Consider the following 25,095-nt stretch of genomic DNA (forward strand, 5'->3'; position numbering starts at 1 on the left):
ATGTTCACAAGATTCATTAGTTTAATTCTGGAGTAACTTGAGAAGCAAGCTGCCTTGTCTTTTAGCTGAGAAATCCAGAAAATCTGGAGAGCACAGAGGAAAAGAGCCATACAAACCATGAAAATACTAAAAAATGTCTTCCAGCGGCAAACTGAACAAGATGTGATCCCTATTAATTTTTAAGGAGCTGATCTCCTTAAAGGAAGACTTAATTCAGATTTAATAAGTGGCAGAGTCTACCCTTAAGCAACTTTGCATTGTTGCTGGAGAATGCATATTTAAATCCTACAGCAGGAAGCAGAATCTACATAAGTTTAAATTAGAAATGAAGACTGTGAGGTAACTAGCCAAGAGAGGGAGTAAATTCTCGACCTTTTGAAACTTCCATATCAAGACGTGACACCTTATATGCTCCAGTCAAAGACCAGTTACTCTTACTGCGCAGAAAAAGCAAAGTGATACAGCATCAGCCTTACACAGGAGGTGACACTGAATAATTTAATGATCCCTAAAGACTCATGTCTGTTACTCCTCTTGAACTTTTGAAATGCATTACTGTACTGTGGCAAACTGCAGTGAGTTTTGGTGCTATTCTATCATGGCAGCTATTCTATCTTTCTGTTACAGTGGGGGTATAGTTAGATTACCTTGTTAAATTCAATAATTTACTATATAATAAGCTCTATTCAAACAGCTCTGTGGGATCTGGATATAGATATTTTAAAAAAGCATGATGTTAAGGGATTCCAGAACCAGGAAGGACCTTGCCACATGATGATGGTAATGTACATTCCTGTTAGTACTGGATTATTTAAAAAAAGAGGAAGGCATATTTTCCCTGAAGTGACTTTTCCTTTGCTTTTGCCTAGCTTCCTGTCACAGAACAGCACACATTCTAAAATATCTCCAGCATATTCGTATCTTTTATTCTCTTCCTCTCTGCAAATAATCTAGCATGACTTGAAAGAAAATAAACTATAGAGTTAAATAGACAGTGAAGGCAGAATATCATTCAGATCTGGTCATGTTCTGACATCAAAAGATTTTATTGACTTAATTCACCTAACTTCTACGAAATCCCAAAGATATAGATGGAGGGTCAGCAGGATTATGTACGGCTCAATGTTTTTTGAGAAAGGCTTTGATGCTGTACTAATGCTACTGCAACTGTATGACAGGCTAGCTGGGTTTTAAATGACAGGACGAGACGTAACAGCTTTAGGTTGTGCCAGAGAAGGTTAGGTTGGATATTAGGAAAAAAGTTTTCTCAGAAAGAGTGGTGATGCATTGGCACAGGCTGCCCAGAGAAGAGTGGAGTCACTGACCCTGGAGGCGTGTAAGAAACTGGTAGATATGGCACTGAGGGACGTGGTTATTGGGCATGGTGGGGATAGGATGATGGTTGGACCAGGTGACCTGAGAGTTCTTTTCCAACCTTAATGATTCTTCGATTCTATGAAACATCTGAATAATCTTCCTGTTTTTTCTTCCCTGTAATGGTTACTTCGGCACCATGCAAGTGTGGAACAGCACCTGAAAGTGCTACACCCAGCTCTTGGCCTCAGCATTGTGTGACCTTCCTTTCAACTGTATGAATGATCAGGAGCACCAGAGGGCTGCATGCGTGGTTATACATGAGCGTAATAACTTTCTGATAATTTGAAGATAGCGGTGAGTTACGACGATCTGAGCAATTACTTCAGAACTCATGGCATAACTTTGCATGTGGTGGGTCATCTTTGTTTGAAGCGCAAACTCTGGCATATAAAATCCACCTGACTGCTGTGCTGCAGCTCATCCTGGCATGCCAAACTGTAGATGACAAACACCTACAGAGAGATCTGAATATTTGGAAGTTACACAAAAAGTCAGCAGTGAGAGACATAGCTACTATGTGACTTAAGTTCTGAACCAGAATAGTTATCTGCTTCACTCTTTCACACCAAAACTGCCTAAAGCAGCCCTTGAATCAGTTAATCTTTTGAGAACAGACTAGAAAGAGGTTGATTCTTGGTACATGCTGGAACTGCATGAACACTGGCTGGTTTTGGCTTGTAAATTTCCAACTCTTTGTGGGGTTTGCTTGCAACAGCCTCAATTACCTGCTCTAACAACCATAATTGACTTTCCTGCAGTATAGTTAAGATTATTGTATTTGACTGGAGAAAATTTGTATCTCAACCAATAGTTTTATGTAATCAATAAATACATGGCAGGTAACTGACTGCTTTCTGCTCGTCCTCTCTATTTCCAAGGTCAGGAAAATGAAACCTACTGAATGCAGAAAATCTCAGTTCTCCATGCCACGCTCAAAAACTCAAGTGTCCTGTTTTATTAATGAGTGTATTATAGGTATAAAATGTTTATTCAAGATATCTTGCTGCAGAGTTTGGAATTTGCTCTATATTTACTAAGACCACACACTCAGTGGGTTTTACAGCACTAGGATTACTAAATCCAGTAAGTACAGATAACCGTTGTGATGGCCAACGCTGGCACTGAAATATTAACTCAAGAACATCCAAAGCTGAGTGTGTAGGTCCCTGTAGCCTCAGCCAAAGAGCCAAGTTTTTCAGCAGAAAGCTGTAACTGATCCAGATCCTGTGTGGCTCAGGCCCAGAGGAGAGTGCGTAATATGCACTGATTACTTGGTTACATTCAGTTTATTTTGTTCTGATCTGGAATGGTGGCAAAGCATTTCAAAACTGCCTGGGAAAGAAAAGTCTGAGGAGGCGGGGGACCCAACAAGGAATATCTATATTCTGTTGAGAGAACATTTTAACTAATCTTGACATATTTTGTAACATAAAATACCACGATGCTCAAATCCAAACAAGACAGCCATTTCAAAGAGAAAAGATGAAATGCTTCATTTTGAAACATTTAGGTGGAAAGCATATATATATTTTAGCTGAATCAACACAGCTTTGAAAATATGTACTAGAACTGTCTTTTTTCTCTAATAGAAAGTGATCCTGTACCAAGATTTTTATTTTATTTTTAAATGTAAAACTTCTGGCCAAGATGTTATATTGCTCCAAGAAAATGTTAACAAAGTTTGTTCAGTATTTCATCATCAGTTCTTTCAGAACACCAAGTTGCTTTGGGAGCAAAAAAAAAAAAAAAAGGCAAAAAAAACCCAAAATAAACAAAATAAGAAAAAAAAAGAAACCCCAAACTACCAAAGCCTTTCCTGTGAAATATCTGTATGTCACACTCGAGTCAAACTGGCAATAGCAACACTAGCACATAGTTGGAAAGAGGGACAGTTTTTGTTTCTAGAGTACTCTTCATTCCAAAGCAGACTATAATATTGTTCCAGGGTAAATTTCCAAACCCTTGCAGAGGAAGAAATAACTTCCCAGTGTGACTTGCTTTGTAATGAAGCCTGATTGTGCATGTGTAGAGCCCCACTTGATAATATTTAGTGATTTACAGATCATAAACCAAAAAGAAAATGGAGAGTCACTGTTTGAATAGCAGCCCAAGAGAATATTCATTAAGTTTAGTTCACTACTCAACAATATGGTTCAGAAAACCATAGTTCAGCAGTTGGAAATACACTGGAAATTGTTTACGTTTTTTCTGATTTTTCATCTTTGCAAATGTATCCATTTAAAAAAAAAAAAAAAAAAAAGCAACCTACTAGCCAGATGCATACAGGCATTGAATGCATGCCACTGCTGAACAGTACCATATATAGTTGATGCTGACTCCAAAAGAAATCTTGATCGGTGCTCAGTTATCATATTTTATTCTGGCAAAAGCTCAAGTGATTAGTGTCTTACAGTGTGTGGTCAAATGATGTCAGCCTCTGTCGGCCATCCAGATCCACACAATGAAGAATGAAGGACTTGCTATCAAAAAATACCCTGTTCCTGTGAATAGTCAGGTCACTGGAATGTTAGCAGAGTCACTGCAGTAGGTTGGGGATTTTTATTCCAGGGTAGGAGATGGCTACTCCTGCTACAAGACAGATCATAAATGCTCTTTCACTTTTACAACTGCACTTATTCCCTTGAAGTGCATCTAGGAATGGAGAGGAAACCAGAGAAAGCACTTCTTACATCAGCTATATATATTTGACAGCTAAATGAGCAAGGAGCCCTGCACTACCTGGTGTTTCTGGAAAGGCCGCAAGCCCGTGTTCTCTGGAATGTGGTGTTGAACTGACTGAGAAAGCACTGCACTGTGGAAATGAAATCTCCATATGAAAGAAATGATTGCAGCTACCTGGAAAATGCACAGAAAGGATTTTTCTGACAATTTGTTTTCATTTGAGAACCCAGAATCCCCCAGAAAGAAGCAGTAAGTCCATAATAAAATCCTATAGTGGTGTCCAGTACAAATGGTTTTCATCATGTTCACTTCCATTCCAAAGACAGCTAAATGGTTTCAGTCACTGCAGCATGGGGCTAAGCAACTTGTATGCCTTGCAGGTGTCTTTGAATGTCCCTGAGTAAGAGAAGTAGATGCTGTCCCACCAACTCTACCTTCCACAGTCACCATCGGAGTGAGTTTTTGGTCAACATGCAATCATATCTTGACACTGGGTTAGTGAGAGTAGACTGTTCCAGTGTGAGCCTTCAGTGTGTATTGCAGGTGTCGCAGCTAGCGATTTAACTATCTACCTTCTGCATCCCTTCATCAAAGCCAGTAGGAGGAAGGTCATGTGGAACTTCATGTTCCTCATTACCTACATCTGTCCCCACGCCTGCCCCTACTCTTGCTCGATATGCTGTGCATGTGCTGTCTTCTGTCAGTGCCTCTGGAGTTATCACTCATCTCCTCTTACTCATATCCTTGTCCATGATGCAAAGTATTGTTGAAAAACTCTGATTTGTTTCAGCCTGAGTTTGTAATCCTTTTCTTGTAATTCTGCAGCTACACAGCCATTGCCAAGAGCTGGTAGAAAAAAAACCTAAAAGTTTTGAAAGAAATATCAAAGCTATTTATGCAAATGGATCAGAGTGGGCATCAATTTTCTTATTCAAAACTGCTATAAAATCCAGGCTGAAAGGAATCAAGAGTGTTCCTGTGTGCAGCCAGGAGTTGGACTGGATGATCCTTATGGGTTCCTTCCAACTCAGAATATTCTGGTTCTATGAAAATCATCCCATCTTTCTTAACAATATGTGATCACAAGAAATGTTGCCTTAATCGTGCTAAGCTGAGCTCCCATTCCGTGGTCCAGCTGCTCAGAAGCGCTATCAAAGTATAGGAGAAATTCAAGTTAAAACTTCACAAGCGGTGAATCTGCTTTGTACCACAGGAGGGGAGTCCCCCTTTTGCAGAGTGGTGGCTGGCTTTGAAGAGTTCCAGACGTCCTCCGGGTTATGGGTTGAGGTATTAAATGTAAATCTCGCCTTTCTTTCCAGCCTCTGTGGGTTTGGCTGAATCTGCTATGTCCTTGCTATTTCACACATCAGATAGTTAGAAGTGCTTCTCAAACTGAGAGAAGTTTTAAATCAGCAATTTAAGAATATAAAAGAAGAAAGGCTAATACGCCTGTTGCTCTTAATTAGTAAGCCACAGGTATTGTGTATAACCAAATCAGAGCCTGGAGTGCAAATTTTGCAGGAGTTACAAAGTGATGATTAATCCTTAAATGTGAGTTGCTCTCCTTGTCAGCAGAGGAAAGTGCTTTGCTAAATTACGTTTGCTGAATCCTACCGACCAGGGAAGACAAAAGCTGTTGTCTTATTAATGCATCAAAATTAATTATATGAGTATAACTGGTTATCTTTGGCATGAGTACAGGGCTCGAGGGACCAGTCATGGTGCTGCCCTGTTTGTTACCATTGCAGGCAATTATGAAAGAACTGCAAATCTGGACTTGCATAACTCAAAAGCAGTTTGAGTAAATTTCCAGGTTAAGAGCAAGAGAAATACTCCTTTCTCAAAAGCTGTAATTTAGGACTCAGAATGAATATGACCCAGTTGCAGGGGATAAAAGAATAAAAAATTAGGGTTTAAAAAGATGTGATAAATGTTGTATAGATTAATGGGTTTTCACAAACCGCTCTAGAAATCTCACCTGATGTGTACTTGGTCTGGTACAAGGTGGTGAAAGCTGGCATGGCACCAGTATCTAGGGGCTGTAAGGAAGAAAGGGACAGGCTCTTTAACAGGGTCTGCTGTGATAGAACAAGGGGAAATGGCTTCAAACTAAAAGAGGGAAGATTTAGATTGGATACAAGGAAGAAGTTTTTTATGATAAGAGTTGTGAGGCACTCCAGCAGGTTGCCCAGAGAGGTGGATTCCCCATACCTGGAAACACCCAAGGTCAGGCTGGACGGGGCTCTGAGCAACCTGATCTACCTGTGGGTGTCCCTGTTCACTGCAGGGGGGTTGGACCAGATGGCCCTTAAGGGTCCCTTCCAACTCAAATTATTCTGTGATTCTATGAACTGTGGCTTGGTTAAACTCTGCAGTTAGCTTAGGAACTGTGAATGCTTCTAGTTTGCACGGGGTAGATAGTATCTCAGATACAGAGACATCTTTTCTACTTCCCAGGAGTGAAAAACACCACTCTCAATAATCCCACGGATGTACAGATGCAGAAACTTCATTAGGAAATGGTGAGCAACAACAGCCATCCTTAGTCCATGAGAATATCACCAAAATTACTCAGTGAGGTTTTGTGCCTCCTGACCGGATTGTCTGCAAACCTGAACACAGTCCAGCACTTGAAGCACATTTAAACAGCGTGCCAAGCAGTGTGCTCTCTGTGTATGTCAGATTGTAAGCAAGTTGTGATTTATGTGTGCAAATGCTTCTGTGAAGGCATGTGTGCTAGCTTAGCCAGAATTTAACGTGAGTTTTTTGAAAACTTGAATTCTGAGTTGCACTTTAAACATTGTTTGTTCTTTCGATTTGGAACAGGCTCTGCTTCTGGAAGGATACAGAGTGGAACTGAGGAGATACAAGTTTGAGCTCAGTAAGGAATGGATGAGAGTGCTGGTGAGTTATCTGCTGCATTTTGAGGGCAGATAGCTGCATGAGAAATTCCACACCATTCTTCTAAAACCTCAAAAAAAAGAAAAAAAAAATCTATCTTTCTAATCTCTGACCATAACTCTGGAGCTGTTCAAAACCAAAATCTGGGAATGCAAGAACAGTTTCCTTTGTCACAACTGAGCTTCCAAATACAGCTGCTGTGATCAATTTTTAAACTTTTAGCCCATGTCCAATGATAGCAGTTACACACACACATCTTCTGTCACCTCTGTGCAGCACAGAGTGCTGAAAGGAGCACGCAAATACTCCAGTAGGGTGGCACTGAAGTTTATTTAAGGATTGTGACAAGGTGCCCTTCAGGTCCAGGGCAAGAAAACTAGACAGAGAAAATGGACTGAGTTCTGCAGTGAAGCATGGTGGTTGATGTGCTTCTGTCTGCTTTTGCTTAGTGATAGACACTGCTCCAAGCCACAGGCAAGACTTATGGGTATATCAGATAGTGAGTAAAGCATTACACAGCTCCCAGAGGTGAGCCATTGCAGCATGATCAACCTATAAAAACTATTTCAGCCATGTATCATCAGTTCTCATTGCCCCTCCTCATTCTTTTGTGGTACTGCAGGGTAAAGCTCAAGGAGTCCATTTGTAGCTGAATGCAACTTCTGAATTACACCAATTGTTCTGCTAATCCTCTTTCTGATTTGAATAAATTCTCTCAGAAAGTAGCTAGGGTCATCTATACAAAGGAAGTGAAACTACCATCAAGAAAGCATCTTCTGCAAGATGCTGGGGGTTTTATCTTGTAGCTATGCTGATCTAAGAGTCCAAAGCAAACTGGACCTGCTACAAGTCTTGTGCTCTCTTCACTCTGTCTTTCATAAAACCCTGTTCTGAGCCAATTCAGCTCATTAAGCCAAGCTAATTTAACAAAACTAAGCAAAAAATAAATTACTTCCTGCAACTCTCGTGATCTGAATTGTCTGAGAAGGGTCTGTCCAGAGCCAGCACAAAGAGAAGGTGGGATGTGCCTGTGGGAGCAGAAGGTCAGGAGGGAGCAAGGGAGTTGTAGGCTGAAGAAGAGTGGGACTTCCCCTTTTGGGGAGTAGCAGGCTATGAGATCATCCTGATAGCTAATCTTTCTGTTTGTTAGTCATTGCCTTGGAGTAGGGGTGTCATGACAAAACCTTCGTTGCTTTTGTTGTTAACCTTATGACATAGAGGAAGCATGTCTAGTTTCAGGTAATTTCCTTCATGTGTACAGCGATCACACATTCCATGCCTCTGTGTGTTAGGGTCACAGCCTAGGGTCACAGTACTTCTCAACAGCATTTGCTGAGAGTGCTAGGCTGGGAAGTTAGGGCAGCATATACTGTTCAAATGACTACAAAGAGCAAGTAATCCTTATAGGAAATGTGCACTGAGAGACTCTGAGGAAGGAGACAACTTATCTCAAAATATGTTCTCCTCTTGTGGTAATTTAGGTTAGATCAGTGCAGCGTATATTTGTGCTAAAAGCCGTAAGCAATCAAATCTAGCAATACAAGATGTCAGTGATGCTATTTGTATTTTCTGGACTGCTTATGTCACAGTACTTTTTCCTTGTCAACTAAACCTCTCTGATTGGCAGAAACTGTTTCCACTGGGAATTTTGCTAACTTAAGACCAGCAGCATCTTCATATGAAATACAGTCTGAGATTGACAAGTAGGCTAGCATGAAGCAGCAGCTTGTATTTTGTGAAAGGCAATTGCACCGTAGAATGGTGTCCCAGAAGACAGCCTAATGCTGCAAAGTGTGGGTTTGGGTTCCAAACTTCTAGCACTTTGCAAGTCATAGAATCACTGAATAGTTTGGGTTGGAAGGGACCTTTATGATTATCTAGTTCCAGCCCCTCTGCTATAAGCAGGAACATCTCCCTCTAGACCAGGTTACTCAAAACCCCATCCAGCCTGGCCTTGAATGCTTCCAGGGAGGAAATATGATATACAGCAATCTTTTATTTCTAGTCCTTAACATTTCATGTACATGTGTGGCTACAGTTATATTTTGAAGTCCCAGAGTGGTCCCAGAAAACATGTGAAAGGCTGCCAAGCAGAAATTGCAAGCACAATATATAGAATTTCACATTACAGTCAAATAGACGTGCATGAATTCACCTAGCACTTTGTGTATTTGCACAACGTAACTTTGGGTTACCTGGTTTGTGTACAGGTGCTCAGATGGTTTATAAGGAATGCCGGCAGTTGATTTAGTGAGAACATTAAAAAATAGGCTACTGTGTCTATGCAAGTTCACTACTATGAATGCTCCACGCTTGCCTATACACGTTAACTCTCTTCTTTCTCTACTCTCTAACACTCTGTACATGATAGCCTGTCTCCTAAATCAGTGAACCTGTGAAAATATCCACAGAGCATTAATTTCACTCACCCTTCCTGAAAGAGCTCATCTGCCATTCGCAGAAGCCTACAAAAGACCCTCAGATAAAATACTTTGTCTGCAGTAAAATATTATTATTGTTGTTAGCCTTGTGCTTTCAGAGGGTTTGATAGGAACCTGATGTCCTGCCAAAAGTAACACCCTGAGAATCTTTCAGCAACTGTTCCTGGGTGTTCTGTATATTATTGCTGTTTTCTCATACACTGTCTCTGGGAATTTCATTCTCAGACTAGAAAAACGTCAGTTCTCTTCCTTCCATAGAGGAGGGGGGAAAAAAAAGAGAGAAAAAAAACAAAGAAAAAAGAAAGCTCAGTTGACACTTTATACTAAAATATTAGGCTAGTTTTTTTTTTCTGGTGGCTTATTATTCAGATGGTGGTTTTTTTTCTTTTCTTCTTGAATTCACTGCAAAAAAATCTTAAATAAGATTGATGTGAAATATTTCGTAGCATTACACAAACATTTTGCAGAACTGTGGATGGCCACTTAAGGGAAAAATAGAGGCATATTGGACCCAGACATTCAGTCAGCAATTTTCAGTCCTGCAGAGACAAAGAACCTTGAGGAGCTAACTTTATAATGAGGAGCTAAAGTACAGCATAGCAGAAATTAAAGAGAGGCCCAAATCCCCTTAGTGACAATTGTGTTTTTCACAGATCTCCTGGGTGGATGTTGCTTTGTGAGAACTTTGGAAAGGAGTTAGCAAACGAGGGCCTCCTAGGAGACCATATCGGGGAAGCAAAAGCCCCTGGGCCAGAATGGGAATGGGAGGAGACCCAAGCAGAATAACACTTTCTCTGACAACAGAATGCCCAAATTCTGCAAATATAGTCATCTGAAAAGCACTCACATTCAGCCACCAAAAGTACTTGTAAGTTCCTGCAGTGGGAAGCAAACTTTTGCAGTAACTGGTTTCTTAGAGTTCCTTTTTTAACTGCTTCTGGTGTTTATCCTGAAGTTTTTCACTTCAAGATGGCTGAGGGACAAAATAAGTGGGAACCATGGATGCAGAACAAATGCCCTGGATTTCAATTGGGTTCAATCAGTCTGCATTTTGTACTGCAGCTGGATTCTTATAAGAGCACAGCCAAAAAGCTGTGTCCAAATAAACTGCTGTATGTCAGGATGGAAGACTTAAGGAGAATAAGGTTGGGGAGAAGTAAGAAAAAAACCCAAACAACTGGGCCATTTGTGATGGACTAGAATGAATGCTTGTGTTTGAGAGTGCCATGGTTGCTGTGATTGTCTTTACTTGATACGGGCTGAGAGAGCAGCTCATACTGGCTCCCAGTTTTAGTTGTGTGCTAAAACATTTACACACATCTAGCACAAAGTAATGAAAGAATATTGTCACTGTATTTCATTTGCATTTGATCAGAATCTCCCTTTCTTGGTTTCTGCCTCCCTCAGCAGAGCTCCATGTCATTGGATCAGAAGGGTTTTACTGATGGCACAGTGTGCAGTACCTCTGTGAAAGTGTTCTGTGGTGCCTTTCTCTGCGCTTGCTGCAGTCAGTTTCTCTACAAAACTGAAATGGATGCCACTATGCCTCTTACTGCTTATTCAGAGCTACTTATATCTTGTCTGGGCAACCTGATACAATATCCTCTTTTATGCTGATGCTGAGATGATCAGAGAAGATGGTGAAATAAACATCTTTCCATATAATTATACTATTATCACAATCAGGGACTCTTAATCTATATTTCCCTGAAAGGAAGGCAAATATTTAGTGAAATCATTACAGTTCTCAGTTCTCGCCCCTGGCACCAAACATTCCTGTTTTTATTGGACATTTTGCAGAGGTTTTATCTGGTAAACTACCTTCTGAAGAAAGACTGCCTCAGAGAATACCTCGTCAGTCTTCAAACCTGAAGGCTTCCACTCAGCTGCACCTATTACATTTGAATGTAGTTATGAAGCCTTTCCTTTCTTTCCCTGCCCTTCCTACCTTAATTTCATACATCCTCCTAATACCTTAGCTCCTGCAGCAGTTAAGCACAGAATGTGAATTTCTCTCTGCTCACAGGTAGCAACATGTTAGCGTTGACTGTGTATGTAGTACAGGTGCCTTGGGCAAAAAGCAGACCAAATGCTGCTTAGTAACAGATGCAATATTCCCACAGTTTTGGGCCCACAGGATATTATCTATAGTGCAACCAACAGTAGTCACGAAGGCCTATCTGCCCTTCACAAGGCACTGGGAAGAAAAGCAGACCTTCAAAGGACATGGATCTTGCCATGCAAAGATTGTGATCAGTAAATCACAGCCTTCTCTTAGTCTCTGTATTTCACTGGTGCTAAAACAAGCTTCCCACAGGTGCTGTTGCTCTTGTTTCTGCTGAATCTGCCTTACAACTACACCCACTGGATGGATGATAACAAATGAAGAAGCATCTCATTGTGTGCAGGGCACTGATACAGCATGTCTACCGAAATGGCTCACATAGCAAAAGTAGTTACTCAGCTAGTTGCTGCCCCCTTATTTCCCAGAGCAGGTAAGGAGACTGGGGCTAGAGGCATTGACTCCTGATGGAAGGATAGCAGAATGCCATCGGGAACAGTATTCTCTCAGATTGCACCAGCCAGGCCTGCAGCCGCTTATATCCACAATGTATTTCACAAAAGAATTTATGAAGTCCATGGACTTTCGTGGTTGTGCAGGGCTGGTGGTAAAACTGAAAAGACGTATCAGTGTTATTTGCACTTGCATTGCTCTCTTGGGGTTTAGTTGGCTGAACTTTACTTTTTGTATGTCATTTGATTATATATAAAATAAAATAATAAAAAAAGGGAGAAGGTCCAAAAAGCAGTGTTAGGGACACCAAAAACAAGTTCTCATTAGATAGGAAAAAGCAGAGAGGAGAGCAAAGGAAGGAAAAAAAAAGTTTTTGGATCACAATAAAGAGGACTGTAATGTTATCATTTGCTGCCTCAAGGGGATAGATATATTTTTTAAGCTATTCTTTGCTGTCGGTGGCTATGGAGACACCTTTCCCTGCATCTGGCCAAGCATCTGACTCAGTTGCTCCCACAGGAGAGATAATGTCCCTGTTTGTACATTGTGCAAGCGAGGCAACAGGAAGCGCTTTAACATGACCCATTGGGCTCAGCCCCTGCCCCACCCTGGCTGTAAACACCTGAGTTCATCACACACTGGCCCAGGTCCGAATCCTGAGCCCATTCCCCACCCAAGGATCCAAAAGAGAGCTGTCATCTTGCCATGACCCAGGAAAATGACCACCCTAAGCCCCAGCTCAATAAATGAGGGTGATGCTTGGAGGCCTGTGGCTCGAGGTAGTGCAGAGGGGGTGGAAATGAATCAGAGGACTTCTTGGCTAGACATTTCTAACCAAATCTTGCCTAATTAGTAGCTGCCAAGAACTGTTGCCATCTGCTGTGGAGCTGCCTGAGCCTGGTCCTGGCATATAGATACAGATCCGCAGCACGCCTGCAATGTCGTCCACATCAGAGCAGCCATTAGTTATCTTTTTTTTCTCCATGGTCTCAGCAGAATAACTGAGTATTAGATAGGCTGAGATTAAACACTCCTCTTGCTATACTTAATAGCTCAGGCTAGGATGAAGTGGAGAGCTCCATTTTCTCTGGTATCTGGGGACACAGACTTTCAGATCTGTCACTTCTCTCTATCCCCACATTTTGCTTACTAGCATGCATAATCTGTCATTTGTAGACTCTGAGCTTTGGCTGAATTTTTACTTGTCTCCCCAGGAAGGAAATAGGCCTCTGAGTTCTTCACCAGTTTTCCTACTTTCTTCTCGTGGTTATGCCAAGTTGCGAGCTTTGCAGGACCCTGGCCTTTCTTAAATCACAGGCATGAAAGAAGAAAAGTGATATCCTTGCACAACCAAAGCAACTCAAACCAAGACAAGCTCCAGCTTTTCCTGCTGTGCTGCCAAGCACCACACCCGGCTGGAGCTCTTCACTGGGCCAGCTCTCCTGGCTGCAGGGCAGGAGGAGGGGACAGGCCTCTAATCAAGGACAAGACTCACCTTATCCCTGTTTTTTTTTTCCTCATGATTTCATGATTTGCTTCTTACATTGAGGTTGTTTTTTTTTTTAAGTGTGTTTTTTTTTTCTTCTTCTTCTTTTTTTTTTTTTTTCTGGAATGCTGAGCTTTTTGCCTCCTCTGAGCATTTGTTAGATCTTTTATTTTGATAGTCCGATATCTCTTTCCCCTAAGATCTGTATAGCTGCACTTGGGTATGAGTAGTTTTCTCCCTTGAACTCTATCACTCTCTCATTTGAGGAGGATGGAAGAGGGGCTTTTATTGTGCCAATGGATTTTGCCTATCCCTCTCTGGATCTGAATAGGCCAGCATTATTTCACAAGCGCTAAATCCACTCACAATGGTTTTTAACGCTGAGCTGCTGAGCCAGCTGAACAGCAAACACCAGAGGGGAAACCACATTTCATGAGCACTTCAGATTCCTTCAGACCCTACATGGAGCCATTAAGAGCAAAGTAAAAGCCCTTTGACACAACTCCCTTAGGCAACTTTTTCACAGCTACATGCCAAAAAATGGGGACTGGCTAAGGATTTGGTCCCAGATCAGCTCCCAAGAATCTAGGACATGGAGATGAAAATGGAGCTCAAATCTGTTTTAGCAGCACGTTATATTTTCTTGTGGCATATTAATTCTTTGCTGGTTGCCTCTCTGATCACTGTGGATTGCCAGTCAAGGTATTGCCAAAGGCAAAAGATGAGAAAAAACAGGCATTTGTGTTGCGTAGGAGTAGTTTTGGTTGTATTTCTGTTTGTATCTTATTCTTTACTTCTAAGTTAGGAAGAACCTGGATTGTATACCTTCCCAAATGATCCCAGAATAACTAGATCTTCAGCTAAGATGACCAGCCAAGAAAAATCCAAGGATGGGAACAATTGTCCCATGGAAATAATATGGATGAGGGCCTATGTAAAGGCCCTGCCATTTCTGTCTCTGTCCAGATTCAAGACAACAGGGGACTTAATTTTTCCATGGAAGAAGACCTCGATGCTGTCGCCCACACACACTTGCACTTCCCTAAACAAGTTATTTCACAATGATGTGGGTTATCTTATATACTCAGTGATGGAGGTTTCCTAGCCCAGGCAGTCTTGATAGAGTGATTACCTTGAGCAGTTGCATTGAGGGAGCAATAATAATTTATGGTGGTGGTGAAGATGTACCTCCTGTCATGTAGTTTCAGTTAGTAAAAAAATGTAGCCACAGCCTGAAGTCACAAAGGGACATGCAGAAACATTTAATCTTGAAACGGCTGATAAAGGGTTCAAACTTAAAGTAGAATAGTGGTGATCAAGAACATGTGTGATCATCCTGAGTCATAATTTATGTTTAATTTAATTTAGCTTACTTCACTTTTGCTTTGGTGCTTGCTTCCTATATCAACATGGCTGAACATGACTCTAGCTCCACCAAAAAAGAGATGCAAACACAGCTGTGTGCCTGGGCTTTTAAAAGCCTGTCAACAAAGTCCGTTTCCAACTAGTTTGAAGTTACATTCAGCAGGGTGGGAATTGTGTTTGGTCTGTTATTGGCAGCTTCAATTAATGTTTTACTTTACATTGTGTGAGGTAACAAGGTGGTCTCTGATGACTAAATATAACAACTTTTAACAATTCCTCAAAAAATAGTGACTATTAGGACTTTAGCAAGTGAAAAGGATAAATGGAACAACAGACCACTCTACTGCATGCCAGTTCACCTGTTCATTCAGACAACCTGTTTTTCCTTCTTGCTTCTGTCAGTTTCTGTGTGTGTGCCTTTGGGTACACCAGTGCTCTCTCTGCTTTGATTTACCAGTCTGTAAAATAGGCAAGAATACACTTGTTTCTCCATGCACACACTGGGAAGTTAAATCCACTGATTCTTACAAAATGCCTGGAAAATTATGGGCAGTGAGCTTGGCTCTCACATAAGTCTATGGAATATTCCAGTGTTTATATTTTCTACAGATACATACTTTCAGAAAAACATAGGTTACAGTTAAATGGCTGATAGCTTTTTGACTCTTTTCAGACAGGTGGGAGCAGTTATTCTTTTCATATGACTAAAGCCTGTGGTGAACCTGGGGTTTTCGTCCTTCCCCCCAAAAATATTATTTTGAATTGTGTGGGTACAAAGTGAAAAGTTCTGCAAATATGCATAAATATTTGCAAAAATTCTAAAGAGAAAGAAGGGAGCCCAAATAATCCACAAACCAGCACCGCATCTCGTTTTTGTGTTCTCATTTCTCTAAAGTAGGTGGTAGGATTCCCCCATAATTTCCAGCACTTGCTGAACCTTGACCCAAGAAGTTTCATGAGAAATTTCTTCCCTAAGGGTTATTTTGGATTGAACTTTCTAAGATCCCAAGTAGAAAGGTTTTCATGGCTATAATTATAGAATCACACAGCTGATTCATGTAATTTGAGAAGGAATTATAATTTGCTTTCTTCAAAGGTGCGTGTCAAGGTGTATGGTACCTGGTGATGTGAATCTTGCAGCATCTGCAGTTGGGCTCTTCTATCATTGTGGTGTCCAATTCAAGTTTCTGTTACATGTTTACATACCCGAAGCAATCCAGATTTCAGTAGTGTTAAGTTTCTTGGAGCTGGTTTCTTCTACTCCCTTTTCTCAGAGAGTATTTTATAAACATTTGACTCACAAGCCAGGGATGGGGAAATGGCAGTGAAAATACCCACATGCCCTTTCATATTTGGAGAAGTTCATGCTTCTGTGTGGGTGTTACTGTATACACGCAGCGTCACCCATTGCAAGCTGCCAGAAGAGAGACATGATACACGAATATGGGTTTTTCAGGAAGGGCTGAGAAGTGGTAGCTTGGGCTGAAGGCTGCTATTTTTACTGGCTAAATGAGAGGAGGACCTGTGCCTGTTTGTCGAATGAGGGTGAACAGAGAAGCAGAAGAATGATTAAGCTCTCAGACGTGGGATGGAATGAGGCCAAACGAGGCAAATTTTTTATAAAAGACATGAAAATTGATTGGTTTAGCAGGGGCTTCACATTGTAGAGGGCTCCAACACACAAAGATGGTTCGGTAGAAGGCTTTGACATTGGTCAACGAGGAAAACCATGTGTTACCATGACGATAAACAGGCTATGGATTAGCTACTAAATAAAACCCTCCACTCAAATCTACAGGTTGCAAGGGTGGGGGATGCTTGTCTGTGTAGAACAGATGGGGCTCTTAAAGGGCTGCTGAGGAGAATATGGTAAGATGAGAATGAAGGGGAATGATCCGGGATGGCTCCCATCCTCCAAATGAGGTGCACCAGTGATGATTCACTGCCACTCTAGGCAGAGCATATGGCCTCCACCACACAAAGACCTGCATGTCCCCTCAGCCTCTGGCACTGTGCAGGCACCATCCTGTCACCCTCTGAACTACTTCATGTCCTTCCTGTACCCCCAGGAGGCCCACATCTCCCATGCCTGCTCCCTCTCTCTTACCATGCTTCAGCTGTATGATATTTATAAAGTAGACAGAAATCTATTATTATTAATGTTCTAGTTTAGCAACTGACTTTTGAGGACCTCTCCCCTTACCTCAGGGAGGTGGCAGCACTCCAGCCCACATGACCTCCTCCTTCCAACTGGGAGCTTTAACACTCTCCTTTTTGTAAATCTCTCAATTTCTTCAGAAACTTTTACTATACACAGAGGTGAAGTGCTGTGAGAAGCCCTTCCAGGCAGCAGTGTAAAATGTTCCAGAATTTACTTATTGTTATGGCAGCTGCATCTCTGACTGAAACCCAAATGTCTAAAGCCTTAATTTGTAGACTGAATGGTGGAAGAGTGCTATGAAAACAAAATATGTCAGCAAAAGGACTTATATCAGTCCAGTAGCACGCAGTACCAGCAGGTAATATTTTAATCCCTTCTCCTTACTTTGTATTGCTTTCTTCTTTCACTGGCCACTGCTGAAAGGTTTCTGAGCAAAGGCTAACACCACAGAACACAATTGGGACCTCAGTGTAGGCCCAAAGCAATATGAATGTGCGAACATCATGGCAAAGTTTTGTTGGGCTACTCTGAAATTCTTGCCACAAGAGACATAAAAGACTCAAGATTCTTCCTATAAGCCCCTCCTGGCTTCAGAGGTGTTCTGTCAAGGATGAATTTGTCTCCCAGGAAGTTCTCTGGCATGTGGGTTTTCTGTCAACTCATGTGCAACTGTAGACACAGGTTCTCACCATGTCCTGGCAAGTAACTTTTTAGATACATCAGACAAAATCATCCTTCTAGTGGCCTATCGCTGCCTTCCTCTTTCTACCACAGTGCTATCTGAATCCTACATTGGTCCTAAACCCAGTGTAAGGACCCGTTTTAAAAGCAGCCCCTCGTAGTCTTCTGCAGGAGGCTTCTTCATGCCTATTGTTTCTGTGAGTGCAGACTTACTAAGTGGTCAATCAAGTTAATTCATTACTTGATATGTGTTTTGTTAAAATCCCTTGCCCTTCTCTACCGTTATGTGCAGAGTTTCAATGTGAACATGGTTTGCTAGCATGGGATTGAACTAAGACACTGCTACCGGTCTTTCCCCCATCCCTCAACAAGGTGGAGTGCTGACCAGGTCAGCCTCCAGTGTGTAAGGCCACTGATTTCTGTGGGATAACTCCAAGGACATGTTTGACTTTACACATACCTCATTTTCACCAGGTACCTTGAAATCTGGGTAAGTTCAGTTCTTCAAGATGAGAAAACACCATCCCTGTGTTTGGGACAGGCACAAATGAATGTTCTGAGTGGGAAGTCTGCAATCAGTTAGAGCTGGTGGGAGGAATGTACAGGGGAGAGGAGAAATGCCATGTCTGGCTAAAGAACAAAGGACCGATCAGTACTGGCTCTAAGAAAGTCTCCTTAGTATCCTGTCATCATGCTGTCTGTCCTCTAGTGTCAGAGTTACAAGTCTCTGGAACCAGCCCCAACTTTACAGCTCCCTGACACTGGAATGAAGAGCATAGGATCATTCTCACTCCTAAGTGTGATACTGTATTTCATATCTGCCTTCTGACTGACAAGGCATGTTGAATCTTCACCTTAGCCTCTAGCTAGCCCTATAAAGGCTGTAGTCTCAAGCAGCAACCTGAAATCTTGCAGTCTGAGTGACATCCACTAGTAAGAGCAATCACTGTTACTGTTTGGACATTCCCTGCTCCTGCCTCAGGCTACACTCAGACTTGGACCTTCAGCTAATTGATCTGAAGCAAGAGGGAGCTTCTGCTGAGAGGAGGGAACCTGCTCCCTCCCTGTGCTCTCCTGGCCACACAGTCCTACCCCTGCTGGCTGTTGACGCTTGCCTGATCCTTCCAGGAACCCATTCAGCGCAGAGGAACAGAAACTCTGGCAAAGAATGATGCATTTTCTCTGAGTTTAACTCTATGAATTAGCTTTACCAGGGTCAAATGAGTGACACAGGAGATGGAGCGCACACTGGGAGTGGGGAGCAGGCTCCTGCTTGGGGGGCTGTGTCAGCTGGACTAGTGTTGTTAAAACTGGTGAAGTAAGTACTCAGATGCTTGATCACTGAGTTGTACGCTCTGCAGGAGTGACTCTTTCTGAAGCACTTGGTATTTTCTTCCTGAAAGATGCGTTCTCAATAGAGACTCAAACACAGAGTTTGTCCTAGAACCCAAACAACACTACGGAAGTCAGCTGGGGCAAAGGATGCTGCTTGGCTGGGGATGTTGTATTGCCATCATTCTAGGAAATTGCTAAATGAGGGTAAAGGTCCTCCAGCACTAGAAAGCACAAGCTGGCTGTTACTGCAGAAGCAGGCAAATAATGTGCCGGAGCCAGGAACTTGTAAGCACGTCACAGCCTCGAGGCACACACTAAAGCCACAAACAAAAATGCAAAACCAGAAGTCTAAGACACTCACTGCTTTCCCTCTTCAAGCCTGGGCTGAAAGTGGGATGTGGGAGATGGGTTTTACGGCACTAAGTGGGACTTTCCAATTGTTTTGTGGGCATTTTGGAAAAATCCCCACTACAGTCAGGCCTAAGCTAACTCTATTAATCTGCCTGCTTAAAATTTTCCTGCTGCTGACCCGGTCAAAAACTGAGCACTGAAAGTAAATTATCCAAGGATTTAATACCCCCAGTTCCCCCCCCCCCACTCCCCTTTTTTTCCCCCCCTTCTTTCAAGTTGCTTGTAAACCTGTCTTTCTTTCTGCAGATGTATGTAGTATTCCAAGTGTTCACCAAACAGCTTCTGCCAAAAAATTTCGGCACGGGGGCTCTTTCCCAGAATTATTATTTTATCCGTTTACTCTTTTTACTTTTGATGTATGAATGATTCCCTAAATGGTGATGTATTATTTCTGCTTCTCATCCCAGAGGATTGTAATTTTTTTAAAAACTAAGGAGTAAGAAACTATAAAAAGAAAGAAAGAAGCAGCATGTGCAATGTAGTCCCTTTTGCAATATGAATATGGATGGCATTCATCCAGTGCACATCCTTTAAACGCCCACTTAACCAGAACACAGCATTCATTCATGAATTAGAAAATATTAAAATACAAACCTAACCAGCCTCTGGAGCCGTTTAGAATCGGCCCCAGCCTTTGCTCCATTTTGCAGTATTCATCTGGGGCACTGACAGACACAGCCGTGGCAGCAGTGTGTGAGTGTTACTGACTTCAGCCGTCTGCAGACCTTCCCCTGGTTGCTGTGGTGGGAGGGGTGGAACGGATGTAGTCTCAGTTGCTCCCATTCAAAGTCTGGTACATTAGCTTAAATCACCAGTGAAACAGGGTTGTGTTAAGATGCCAAATCGTGAACTGCAGCAGCTGAGGCACACGGCTAAACAGATTGAATGGGCCTTTTGCTTCTGAAAAGAGCAGACCTGTACAGCCCCCTCCTCCTCCCTGTTCTCCCCAACCCCCCTTGCAAATCAGGGGAAGAGCTGGGAATTAAGGGAAGTAATAGAAAAAGTGCAGATTAATCAGCCAGAATGTGACTATCAAAGCCAAGCTACTATTCTGGCTCGCAGACCTTTATTTTCTGAAGCAAAAAAGACCTGGTGATAGGACCTTGTGGGCTGTTTCTCTCCCAAACGTGTTTTTCTATCTCAAAACACACTGTTGCATCTCATCATGTTGCTGCTTCCCTCCATGCTTACTTGTCAATGGCAGATGTTTAGTAGGGGAAGGTGAAACTTTTGCTCGGAAACCAAAATAGAGATGTCCGGTAAGAAAAGAGTAATATTTAAATTGATTCACATTAAAGTCTTGTCTTTTAATGAGTGAAGTAATCTTTTTAGTTAAAAGGTTTTAATTTAAGTTTTGTCTTAGTGTTTGGCTAATGGGTGCAAATCAGGCGAGGCTGCTCTATCTTTGTGTGCCTGTTTTTTTTCCATTCTGCGACCCTCTGTGTCATTTGAGGTTCTGTCAGTCCTCAAAACTGAAAAAGAGATTCCTTTGAAACACACCAAGCAAGAAAATATTTGTTTGTGAAAAAGTGGATTAATGGCACTACTTGCTGATAAAAATCTGCCCTACATCTTACCAATAGACAGTTGGCATACATCTTCTCTAGTGCAAGTTATTTCTTGCAGTCTGGTCAGCAACTTGGTTATAGCCTGCAGGGAGCTGAGGAGGGTATTTGTTCCCATGCCATTGGTCATGGGAATTGAAGGTATCTTTTTTAACTTGCAGAACTGTAAGTATTGTTACTGATCATAACATCCTCTTCTCAATGCTTGCTCCAATATTTGGCTTTCTGACTTGTTCCATGAGATGGCAAATTCCACAGGCTGATAGCACACTGGAGAGGGTGTGTCTCCTGCCAGGGAGACTTTCAATTTTGCTGAGTGAGCTTTATTCTCATCTTTTAGAATGAGCAAAAATGTTGGGAACCAATCAGTTATCCTTAGAACCATCTAAAATGATCTTGATCACCTCTTTCAGCTCTCTCCTGTGCTGGGCTAGACTCATATTATTTCCGTTCTCTTGTCACCTGACAAGCCTGTTTGTCCAAATGTGTAAGAAATGCTAAGACCCTTTCCCTATAAGTACACAATCGTGTTTCTTTATTGTATCTCAGCCATGTTCCTGGCTGTTCCTGCCACTCTATCCCAGAGCTCCCAGAGGAGGAGCGAATCAGGAGTCAGCTCCCTACAGCATGCGGCACACGTTCCTGCAGATTCCTCATAAACCCACAGCTGGAAACATCCAGAAAGACACTTGCTCTGCAGTCAGTGCTCAGAGCAAGGTCTCAACAAAGTCTTTTAAATTGACTTTCTACTGAAAGACATGTTTTTCCCCCCTCCACTGATCCCTTTATCTTATGCTTCTTAAATCACAACACATTGGGACCCTCTGCCTGCCTCAGTGGTGCAGTTGTATGCAATGTACTTTCCCTCCCTTGCCAGCACTGCATATTTCCTGATCATATGCATGCACTGGTCTGGTACTTTCTGATGGCTCCATGAAATCTCTCTATACTGTTACAGATCAAATCTCAGATCTTTGGTGTGGCATCCTATGTAGAGAAAGATAGAAAGACTTGTAGCATCAGAGAATCACTGAAGTTGGAAAGACCACTACAATGAACTAGTGCAGCTATCAGCCAGTCTCCATCATGCCCACTGACCATGTCTCTCAGTGCCACATCCACCTCCAGGTTCTTGACCACCTCCAGGGACGGTGCTCCACCACCTCCCTGGGCCTCCGCCTCTTCCTACTTTAGAAACACATATGTATGCTCTTTTCAACGTTGTAACTCAAGGAAACTTTGGCATTATTTACTTTTCTGAGTGTTGTAAGGATTACTTTTGGCTGATGGTACTGAGAATCACTTTTGGCTCTTCATAACCTCAAGATGAAATGGAAGAGAAAAGTCTGACTGCGGAAAAAATCTAAAATCCAGATTTTTCTGTAGTTTCTGAGCATTTTAATCTGTGAAGTTGATTTTTTTTTCATCTATGGACTGTGCTAAAAATCCAGTATAGACCTGAAACTTTTCACTGTGTGGGAAGATTTAATATACAAGTATTTATTTTTATGTAGCATAATTTCATATCCTCTTTGTCCTCTGTCTCCAGTTCCTGGCTCAGTGATGTCTGTATTTTTCCCTAGGAAAGTTTATCCTCTCTTCCTGAGTGCTAAACAGAATGTATTTTCACCAGCTGTAAAGCTACCTCTGCATATTACTCAGTTATGGTGTCTCTATCTCTGAGCATAGCTGTTCCAAGGTTTTATAAAGCTGCTCTGCAGTTCATATCTTTAGGGGAGGTCCTGCAGGACCAGAGAACCTCCACCCTTCTTTCCAGTCCACTGCTCCAGCTCTGGGATTATAACCCTGAATTATTCTCACGGCTGCATACCTTACATTTTAGTCTCTTTGAGATGGACTGAAGAACTAAAAATTGAGCCACCAGGTGGACTTCCCCGCTTTTAATTCTGAGAACAGTTAAGAGTGTAACAGACAGAAAAATCAGCAACAAAATTTGGATCCTGCTGTCAACCTCCCTGGTGCTGGAAGCTGAGCCCCAGGCAGTGCTTCACATTCTGCCCTTCTCCAGGGTTGTCCCAAGCACGGATCTGGGCTTGAACTTCAGATGAGTGTTTGTGATCTGGGGTTTTGATTCCATTTCATCTCTAAAGTTTCTTTTTCCAAACCCTTGGGCAGTTGCCCTTTCCTAGAACACACGCTGAGAGCAAGAAACACCCTTCTTAAAAAACACAAATACTCAGAAGAGGAACGTGGAGAACTGAAAGAGCTTTATCAAGAAGTGTTGTTTCTCTGCAAACCCCACATAGGAAACCCTGGCCTCTGCACTCCCTCAGCATTTGCTGTATTTATTTCTTCTCTCCTCTCCAGATTGGGAGCAGTTTCTGCCAAACAGAGCAAGGCTTTGTGAGATGAGGAATGGATCGAAGTTTTGCAGCTTGTAAAGTATGTGCTGCCTCCTCCTGAGAGCTGAACGCTCCCTTCTGCTCCTGCTGCCCCCCAGAGCAGCTCTTCTTAGCAATTCCCCTCTTCTTACCCTCTTTCAGAAAAAGACTCCTAGCTCCTGGCAGAACAGGGGCAGAGCTTGTTTCACTTCAAAGGAGAGCAGAGGCAAAAAGCAGCAAGTGAAACTGGCTGCCGGAACAGAGGAGCGAGTGATAGAAGGGGTGAACGTATCCCCTGAAGCAGGGATCTTCCCTCCCGTTTCTCCCTCCCCAGTTATTTCCCCGAGATGGACTCACTTGCAGGTTGATGCTCTCCCCTTCCGAGGCCATCCCGCTGCCCCCGGCTCCCTTTCCTTCAGACGCCACGAGGAGCGGGGCACTCTGCGCTCCCGGAGACTCTCTCCTTGCTGGACCAGGCCGCTCAGCTGCTGGAACAGACCCACTATTCATCAGCCGCGGCCGGCCGCCCGCCTTGGCATCGTCTGGGGGCTGAGAGAGGGGGTGGCAGCCAATGCTGCATTGTCCAGGCAGCGCGTGGAACAAGCGTTCTTCTTAGACTTTCCATGACAGTCGTGCTCATGACGTGTCTGTGCTACCTCTTGGAGCCCAGCTGAGTCCCATGAGCTCACTTGGGCTGGGATGCAGGGTTGCAGCCAGTGTACCAAGCGGTTCCTGGTGTGGGCTGTGTGGCTGCAGTCGTGATCTCCAGCTCGCCCAGCTCATCAGCACGCAGCTGAGAGTGCAGATGAAAAACTAACGGGTAAAGAGCTTAGGTCCAGAAAGTTATGCCTGCTAGCTGCTGCCACAGCAAAGATATTGTTACGGCTGAGGTAAAATTTCCACTTTGCTCTGTTTATAGTCACTTCTTCTCATTTTTCTCCCTAGCCAAAATGCCCTTCCTTATCCCTCCCCAACACTTTTTCTAGCTTCAATTTGATATAGCTGGTCTTGGCTGAAATCGAGTTCTGCTTTTTGCTTAAGTCAAAAACAACTACAGATGTCACTGGAATGGAAACGTATGCAGCCAGAATCAAATCACAGTGTAGGAAAATAAGTTATTATTAGGTGGAATGCTTAGGCAGAAGAATCAGTGCAATTCTCTAGATTCCAGAGAAACTCTGCTATTTTGTACCACCTGCAGATCAGGTCTGCTTCTTTGGCTTTTTGAAGGACAATTTTCCTCGTCACAGTAGCATGAAAAATGTATGGTAAGTAATACAGGCTGCTTAAAAAGTTTAACCAAATGCGTGTCCTAGTGCTCCAGCCTTATAAAAAGTGCTGACAACTCTGTCAGTAGGCGATCCTGTTGCATTGATGCTTCCCAGCAAAAGGCCTGGTTTTGCAGTGATAATACCAGTGCTTAGTGCTGCAAGTTCATTTCAAAGTGCTGATGAATTTAGTACCCCTGCATTCCTCTCAAACAGCTTTCTCTTTTTTCTCACAGATGTATGAGCTGAAGTAGTGAGATATATCCAGTGAGCAAGCTAATACCATGCAGGAAAGCAGGATGAGGACATCCCTCATCTGACCTTTAGGCTGTGGCCTCTACAGCAGCTTGAGCCCACCTTGGCTAAGGATGTTGCAGGAATGCAGCCTTGCCCAGCTCACCTTTCAGCTCTGGCTCAGACATCATGCGGCTGGGAGCTGACCCAGCCACAAACATAACTGGGGCAAGGAAAGGGGCAGAGCCATTTAGTTCCCATGGGGAAAGGCTTCTGCTACTGCAAAATTATCTTTCTCAACACAATGTGTCTGTGTGGAATTGATCAAGCT

The 25,095-nt window shown here is 42.6% G+C and overlaps 1 protein-coding gene across 1 annotated transcript in view; it reads right to left on the minus strand.

Annotated features, from left to right (window-relative positions):
• Positions 1 to 23,788, minus strand: part of NINJ2 (ninjurin 2) — a 44,448-nt gene extending 20,660 nt beyond the window's left edge. The window contains exon 1 of the mRNA XM_003202437.5: positions 23,620 to 23,788. Within this exon, the coding sequence (XP_003202485.3) occupies positions 23,620 to 23,772 (153 nt within the window). The 5' untranslated portion in view covers positions 23,773 to 23,788. The remainder of the gene's footprint in view (positions 1 to 23,619) is intronic.
• Positions 23,789 to 25,095: the final 1,307 nt, after the last annotated feature.

Source organism: Meleagris gallopavo, chromosome 1 (assembly GCF_905368555.1).
Source record: "Meleagris gallopavo chromosome 1, MGAL_WU_HG_1.1, whole genome shotgun sequence".
NCBI classification, from domain to species: domain Eukaryota; kingdom Metazoa; phylum Chordata; class Aves; order Galliformes; family Phasianidae; genus Meleagris; species Meleagris gallopavo.